Below are 8,861 nucleotides of genomic sequence, written 5' to 3' on the forward strand. Positions count from 1 at the left end.
AAGCCTATGTCTGTGCGTGACCTTTTATGTCTCAGACGAGAAATATCAGATAGTGCCATATTGGAGGTGACCTTGGCGTTTGTTAAAACACAATTCTGAGATCAGATAGTGTATTGTGTGCGGGGGTGACCAAGTTATTGGCTGGAACCATTACTAGAACCACCAGGCAGTGCTCAACTGAATGTATCAGATCAGATAATATCATATGTCTCGGTGACCTTGGTCAAAACTATGTATTAGAGGATGCATATGTGTTGGGGATGTTATTGTCTTTTCAGGCTAGAACAACCAGGGAGCATGTTGGTGACTTTGGTCTCTGTAACACAATTAGAGAATATGTGGAGCATGTTGTAGTGATGAAAGTGTTTGTGAGACTCACAATATCAGTTGGTAAGTCCTATGTGTAGGGGAATGTCTGTGTAATAGAACAGAAATGTAAACACATGTACGATATGTTTCGGGATGACATTGTGTTTGTCATGTCAGTGGGATGATCTATGTGTTTTGTTAGATTTTGATGCCGTCTTATGTGAGTGGTTGATCTTGCTGTATGCTTGGCTTGGACTCCAGAACAAATCTTATAATTACCTGCGTGGGTGATCTTGGTATTTGATGACAGGAACTGTTGGAAGATGTGTCATTAGTGTGCTGGTGATTTTGGTCTCTGTAACACGATCAGAGAATATGTCATATGTGTCGGTGTTTGTGAGGCTAAAAGTATCAGTTGGTGATTCCTAGGTCTTGATAGAACTTGGTGCATAAAGGACTAGGAATGTCAGAGAATGTGTGACATATTTTCGGGTGGCTTTGTGTTTGTTATATGTGTGGACATCACCGTCAGTTACACCTGTCAGATAGTATGTCGTATTTTGGGTTAGCGATGGGATGATCTAGATCTTTTGTTTGGTTAGGTTAGAGAATTTGTCACAAATGTGTAGGGTGAGGGAGTGGATGCTAATCCTCGTGTTTGTTAGAATGGAACTGTACTACCTGCTGCGAGACCTCGCCGTCGGCCATACACTATAACTATCAGAATAGTGTGCCATCAAATTAGAACTCATGTTCATTGTGTCATGACTCTGTGGGTTTAATCAAAGTTACCTACGCCCACACACCGTTCTTCCTCTATTGCTTGTACATCCAAGTAGATAAAAGTATCCTTTAAAGATCTCATTACATATGAGAATTCGGCAGATGAAACGCTACTGGGATCGTTTCATGTTTGAATGTCGGAGTGTCTTATGTGGACCATAGTTTCGTTTCTCATACCTCTTTTAAAAGCATATGGATGGATCGATAAAACAGTTACGTTAATGCATTATGTCATGATTATCAATACTAGTTTCAGATAGTATTTGCATGAAATATAATATCCTCGAGTCATCTGTTTTCGTTCAACATCTGTTTTCGGTCGGCCGTTTGCGTGTTCATTTCTCGCGGTTATTAGCGAGATATTACGTCACCAGACAGGTTATTTTTAGCAGCAGGTCGACTGCTTCAGCTCTGACTAACAAAATGCTTCGTTTGAAAGTTAGTAAGGTACATGATTGCAACCACATGTAAATGTTACGTTTTAGAACCGAGTTTACTAATGCATAAATTTTCATGTAATCAAAATGCTATATCTAAAATATCGTCAGCTCCACCTTTTCAGTATAGCATCGTCTGCTTGTTTATGGTATGACGTATCATTATCACATGACATATCACGTGGCGTTGCTGTCATAAAAAAAATATATGGAAACTGGATAGGGTCATCTCTTATTACGATTTTCCAAACTACTCATTTAATTTTTGAAACTGCAATGAATATTTCTGCGTTATGGGCCCAGTGTACTCATCCTGCATGCTGTCACTGGGTCCACCTCAAGCTGTGCACCTCCGTATGTGTAGTGAGATCTTCTGATGAGTTTTGGTGCCCTTGTCAGCGCGAACCGGAGGAGTGAAACATGCCTGGACATGTGATGTAACTAGCAAAGTCTTATCATGATTAACTTTGACATGAAATTATTACGACCATAGTTTCTAATAATTATTATTGGAACTATTACAAATATTCTTTTTGGACTCGATGTTTATCAACTTTGTATTTTAAAAATATCAGCATAGCACGAATACTGCTATTAGATTTCTGTTTTACGGAGAACCAATGAAGTGAACGAAAACAGATGTCACTTCCGCATTCACGATTTTTGCGTAGCGAACTATGAGGCCTGCTATGCGGGTGAAACACGAGGTTCATCCGTCAGATATTTGAATATCATAAATAAATAACAAACAAATGAGGTAGGTGTCTATTATCGATTTATTCATGAATTTTATGTTACGTTGGTCGACAAACCTTACAAGACCGAAAACCGAATACACAAGGATACTGTAAATATGCTAGTGAAAGAATGGAAGTTAGTTGTCATGGGCGACATGATTTATATGATTTACCAAATGTATAGTTCAACATGTATGTGACACACACACGTTTACACGTCCTTGTGTCACCTTCCTACAAGGTCTTTACTAGGTTTTTATAACGTCTGACCGTAATCTTTTATCTCCGAAAATGATTTCACCGGGTAATAATATCTGCTTCAACGTGATGTCGGGTGTGTAATGTATAATGTATTGAGAACTCCACTAGTAAGTAACGGATATGCATCTGAAATTCAAATGAAAACCACATGCACTAAAATTGCACTCTAAAATTTATATCGACAATACATTGAAATTGATGTCGACTAATATTTATGTACATCTGTGAATTCAAATGAAATTCAAATGTTAAAAAGACGGCTACACATCTGACATTCGAATGAAAACAACATGCATCAAGATTTGTATCCGATATTTGTATGAGGTTAATTATACGTCTACAATTTAAATGTTAAAAAAGCATGCATGTTTGTGTATAACTGACATTTGTCTGAGGACAACTATACACCTGCGATGTGAATGAAGACATGTATTTACATGTTTATCCGCCTTTTGAATGATATGGAGACATACATACATCTGCATGTCCTATATTGATGATGATGTGTATCCGATATCAATATCAGGACGTTATACCCATACATGACTTTCCAGTAATTGTATAAGGTCGATATTACCACACATATATTAGTGGGTATTTGAATGACGCAGATATTTAACATTTTTACTTGGATGTTTAGCATTTGTACGTATATGTTATCATGAGGACGACATGTCGGTATGTGTATCATGTCGATATAAATATATATGCATATCCGGTATTTGTTTGGGACCGATGTGTCCATAAGTGCACAGCCGGTATTTGTATCCTGTCACTATGCCCATACATGTATATCCGGTATTTGTATCATGTCACTGTGCCCATACATGTATATGCGGTATTTGTATCATGTCACTGTGCCTATACATGCATATCCGGTATTTGCATCATGTCACTGTGCCCATACATGTATATGCGGTATTTGTATCATATCACTGTGCCCATACATGTATATGCGGTATTTGTATCATGTCACTGTGCCTATACATGCATATCCGGTATTTGTATCATGTCACTGTGCCCATCCATGTATATCCGGTATTTGTATCATGTCACTATGCCCATACATGTATATGCGGTATTTGTATCATGTCACAATGCCCATCCATGCATATCCGGTATTTGTATCATGTCACTGTGCCGATCCATGCATATCCGGTATTTGCATCATGTCACTGTGCCCATACATGTATATGCGGTATTTGTATCATGTCACTGTGCCTATACTGGCATATCCGGTATTTGTATCATGGCACTGTGCCCATCCATGTATATCCGGTATTTGCATCATGTCACTGTGCCCATACATGTATATGCGGTATTTGTATCATGTCACTGTGCCTATCCGGTATAACATGCATATCCGGTATTTGTATCATGGCACTGTGCCCATCCATGTATATCCGGTATTTGTATCATGTCACTATGCCCATCCATGCATATCCGGTATTTGTATCATGTCACTGTGCCGATCCATGCATATCCGGTATTTGCATCATGTCACTGTGCCCATACATGTCACTGTGCCCATACATGTATATGCGGTATTTGTTTCATGTCACTGTGCCCATACATGTCTATCCTGTATTTGTATCATGTCACTATGCCCATACATGTATATCCGGTATTGTTATCATGCCATTATGCCCACCCATGCATATCCGGTATTTGTATAATATCACTGTGCCTATACATGCATATCCGGTATTTTTATCATGCCATTATGCCCACCCATGCATAGCCGGTATTTGTATCATGTCACTATGCCCATACATGCATATCCGGTATTTCTATCATGTCACTATGCCCATGCATGCATATCCGGTATTTTTATCATGTGATTATACCAATCGATGCATATCCGGTATTTGTATCATGTCAGTATGCCCATACATGTATATCCGGTATTTGTATAATGTCACTATGCCCATGCATGCATATCCGGTATTTTTATCATGCCATTATACCAATCCATGCATATCCGGCATTTGTTTGGGGACGATATACATGTAGCTCGACGTGTCTGATCTTGGCGCTATGTGACATTAATTTCTTTTTACAGGCTGATGATTTAGTCGTTCTCTTATATTATCCTGCACTGGGCAGAGGTTTATAACACATTTACCTTGTAAACATTCTTCCACGTGGCAAACTGAGCCAGCATTCATCAGCATCAGCCTCCAGTGTGTTGGCTGCGTCGTCACTCCCCGGCAAGATGGATGCTGACAAATGTCAGAAAGCTTGTCTCGGAGCAATTTTCCTTGATTATCCCTCTCCCCTGGACATTCTCGCCTCCACACAGCCTCCTCATTACTTGACCTGTGTATGGTGTCGTCAACCCTGTAAAGAGCATTACAATACCAAATGTAGGCTCGTGTTCATTCACATATATCTTCTCCAATTACGGCTAATTGTGAGACATATTTATAAACATCATTTCATATTTAGTGAGTGTTGTACAACATTCATGTTATATCACGGCGAATCAGTTTTATGCTTATGTAGGTCTCAGACATTAAGCTACTTTAGTAAAACCCACGAAGACGGGCACGGAGCACACAATAATAGGTTTCTGGCGAGCCAATGGGACACAATTCTTCACAGTGAATAGCAGCATCAAGTTTCTAAGGCTGTTGCTTACAAACAAACAATCAAACTTCATATGATATACAAGTATATGCAGCGAGTTTTCTCAATACTAACTTGTTTCTGAGGATAGCCAAGATTGTACGTCATGTGTATTCCTTTGCACCGATATTTTTATTACAAAACACTATTTACAGATAAGCTTTATCCAGTCAACATTTATTATAGATGCACCCACACAGACTATGATAATATACATAACAAGAAGGGTAGATTTGTCTTGTTCCCGCCAGGTCTAAGGGCTTGTCTCGCTATGTCACAGGTTATAAGCCCATGAACACGTCTTAAATTTCAACATTACTTGTTTCATACATATATGAACGGCGAATATAACAAAACAGGAAATCTTGAAACTTAAAAGATTAACTTGAATAATATCTTTTGAAATATAATAAATTTATACAAATTTCAAGTCTAATCACCTTGATGACGTTCGGGCTGAGAAAACTTTAATGTCTTGTCAGATTTCTATCATTGTACAAATGTTCAAAATAAACTTTCCACACTTCCTTATGCAGTTAGGTAATATTTCTGTCTAAGCCCGAAGGATATAACGTATGCTTGCTTGTAATTCTACATCATCCTTACTTGTTACTTGCTATATGCCCTTTAACTCACCCGGAAGTTGTCCTTCCAAAGCAAATCAATGACAGGTAACTCAAAACACGCTGGGTATATAAACGCGAAAGCTGTAAGTACAAACATCACTGAATTTTTTCTACGTTGACAAGCAGTCGCTCCATACTTCTAACCGTGAGTACCCTGGTAAACACCACTTTATGAATTGATATAATTAATCAAAAAGTAAATGCCTATGAGTCTCCGCACCATCTTTTTCTATGTATTTTCAAAACGTTTCATCCGTTCAGAGTCAAATATCTTCATGTTTAACCTTAATCTTTAAATAACCTAAAACTAAGCAACTAAGATAAAGTTTCACCAAAGTAATTGGAAATCATTTCTTACATTATAAATGACCAAGCATGAGCAAAACTTCGCTTTGATGCCACATGTTTAAGACGTGCACTCACATTGAGACTTTGTTTTTCAATTTCAGTTACAACATGTTATACGTTAATAACACATTCACTCTCATTGACAGCTTCCGAAAATGATGAAGCTTATCGTCGTCCTTGTTGCCTGTCTGGCTGTTGCTACTTACGCCAAACCCATGGGCTACGGTATGGGCATGTACGGAGGCGTCGGTGGCCTTGGCTATGGTATGGGAGGCCTGCACGGAGGCATGGGCGGCTTTGGCTTGGGAGGACTGTACGGCGGTATGGGTCTTTTTGGAGGTTTTGGAGGATTGTACGGAGGCATGGGAGGATTGCACGGAGGCATGGGAGGACTGTACGGTGGCATGTACGGAGGAATGGGACTTGGCAAAGGAATTGGTAAGTTTTCTACGTAATTATATCATTTTATGAGACTATCGCTAAATGAATTAACATGGCACAAATGAAGTTTTGTTGTAGGGACAGGGAAGTTATATTACCTTTGTCGGTTGTGCGTATTAATTTGCCCATTGCAGTAACATTTGTGAAGGGAATGAGTGGAGAGGGGTAGGTGTGGGTTTTATTACCGTCAGACTATTTGCTTTTCTCAATACATGCAGTGACCCAGTTTGAAAGGCGAAAGCCAAACGATTTTTATCCCAAAGTAAGAATTTCCATCTGACTTCTAGTAAAGAACGCCTAAACAGCTTTACTTTTTCAAACTATACTAGCCACATAAAGAAACTGTGCATTGTCAAAATATCATCCCAGTTGATAAGTACGATAACAATGTCAAAGGTACATATAAACTTGAATGGAGGGATCATGAGACCATAACAAGTCGGGAGAATTTCAATTGAAAAGTCAATCACAATGACGTCACGAGTCCACAAGCGGGACAGGGGTCAAACGACCATGTCACAAGCTCAATAACAGGTATGTCCACCATCGGCATTGAGAACAGCAGTGCATCGACGACGCATAGAGCCTATCAAACGTGCAAGGAAGGCTTGTGGGATGTCACGCCAGATTCTCTCAAGTTCTGTTGCAAGGTCAAGGACGTTATCTGGCGGATGAGGAAGACGGCGTAGACGTCGATCCATCTCGTCCCAAACATGCTCTATCGGGGAGAGATCCGGTGAATTTGCAGGCCAAGGCAGTAAGTCAACGTTGTGGTGTTGCAAGAAATCCATAGCAACCCTTGCCGTATGAGGGCGGGCATTGTCCTGTTGGAATGTTAACCCAGGGCCATGACGTTGCAGAAAAGGAATTGCCACAGGTCGAAGAATCTGATCCCTGTAGCCCACACCAGTTAAGTTGCCCTGAACAATCACCAAAGGAGTTCTTTGGGGTGCTGTTATTCCACCCCAAATCATCACGGAACCACCACCAAAGCGATTCCTCTCCAAGACGTACTCCCACGCGTCTATAGGCACGTTGACGTCCATCACTATGGGAAATGTTAAACCTGGACTCATCTGTAAAACAACATTTCTCCACCAAAACAAGGGTCTGCGGACATGATTTCGGCACCACATTCGGCGAGCTTGTCGATGACGTTGTGTCAGGATAGGCCTTATGGCGGGACGTCGTGGTCAGATCCCGTGATGACGTAAACGTTGTCGAACTGTGTTGGGGTGGATACGGCGAAGTCCTGGGATGATTCGGGCAGTCACCACTGCAGTCTGAAACCTGTGGCGAAGATGGGTCACCCTTATCCATATGTCCTGTCTTGGCGTTGTTACACGTGGACGTCCAGAACGTGGCCGATCGATGACGTCATTTGTGTTCTGGTAGCGTCTCACCAGTGCAGAAATGGTGTTCTGGTGGCAGTGGAAATGTGCAGCCATTTGTCGTTGAGACATTCCCCCACGGACCATCCCAATGGCCTGATGACGTTGTGCAGACGTGAGCCTTGGCATGCTAAGCGTTTCAATAGCCGTTTAATTTTTGAACGATCGCAAGGGCTGGAGTTGAGCTTTCCAAAGTGACAGTATTGTGTGGCATTCATTTGCTCTGTTTCTCTTTCCCGGAATGCACGTGCAACAACGTATTGCACGTCTCAAGGACGAACCCACTGACGTCACGGAACGTTGCACGTGCATGCATGTTGGATACATGTCACTAATCTCTGAGTTTAAATCCTTATGAGTCTACACAGGTTTGATAAATTTAGATTTTAAATTTTTGTATGCACAGTTTCTTTATGTGCCTAGTATATTTTATCACATGATAATTGTGTATTATGTTTTCTCTTTTAGGTATGGGATATGGTTACTACTGAGAGTCGTGAATTCAAGAACAGTTCCCTGTGGTTATAATCTCATGTACATCCGACGATTGGAATAAATATATTTACATTCATTCGTCTAAATTTTATCATTTATAAATGTATGGGCTGAAACATTGCCGGTGTGACGTTAAATAATAACTCACTCACTCACTCATTATAAATGTATGACATTTTACATCATAAAGAAACATGAGTTTATTGTGTAAACGTTCTAATAGATGCGGATTCCCAAAACCGACATTGATCATGAGTAAATATTGCATGAGACAATTTCAGATTTCCCCCATCCACAGAGTTGCATTGCAAGTCGTGTCAAGAAAATCCCCCTTAAAGGATGCGGGTGTATGTGCTGTAGTGTAAGAAAATTACCAAATCCCACCAAACTGTCTTGGGTTTATGT

The 8,861-nt window shown here is 40.2% G+C and overlaps 1 protein-coding gene across 1 annotated transcript; it reads left to right on the forward strand.

Moving 5' to 3' along the window:
- Positions 1-6,284: 6,284 nt before the first annotated feature.
- LOC124274283 (neuropeptide-like protein 29) lies at positions 6,285-8,452 on the forward strand. The gene is made up of 2 exons (XM_046709625.1): positions 6,285-6,567; positions 8,430-8,452. The coding sequence occupies exons 1-2, from the start codon at positions 6,285-6,287 to the stop codon at positions 8,450-8,452; spliced, it is 306 nt and encodes a 101-aa protein (XP_046565581.1).
- The last annotated feature ends 409 nt before the right edge of the window (positions 8,453-8,861 follow it).

This window comes from Haliotis rubra, unplaced genomic scaffold, assembly GCF_003918875.1.
Source record: "Haliotis rubra isolate DU_JTF1 unplaced genomic scaffold, ASM391887v1 Scf19, whole genome shotgun sequence".
NCBI lineage: Eukaryota > Metazoa > Mollusca > Gastropoda > Lepetellida > Haliotidae > Haliotis > Haliotis rubra.

What these genes read in the sequence shown, in the direction of transcription:
- LOC124274283 (XM_046709625.1), top strand. Translation starts at nt 6,285, where the DNA reads ATGATGAAGCTTATCGTCGTCCTTGTTGCCTGTCTGGCTGTTGCTACT. An exon ending in GGGACTTGGCAAAGGAATTG is followed by an intron (nt 6,568 to 8,429) that starts GTAAGTTTTCTA and finishes TTTCTCTTTTAG; the next exon opens with GTATGGGATATGGTTACTAC.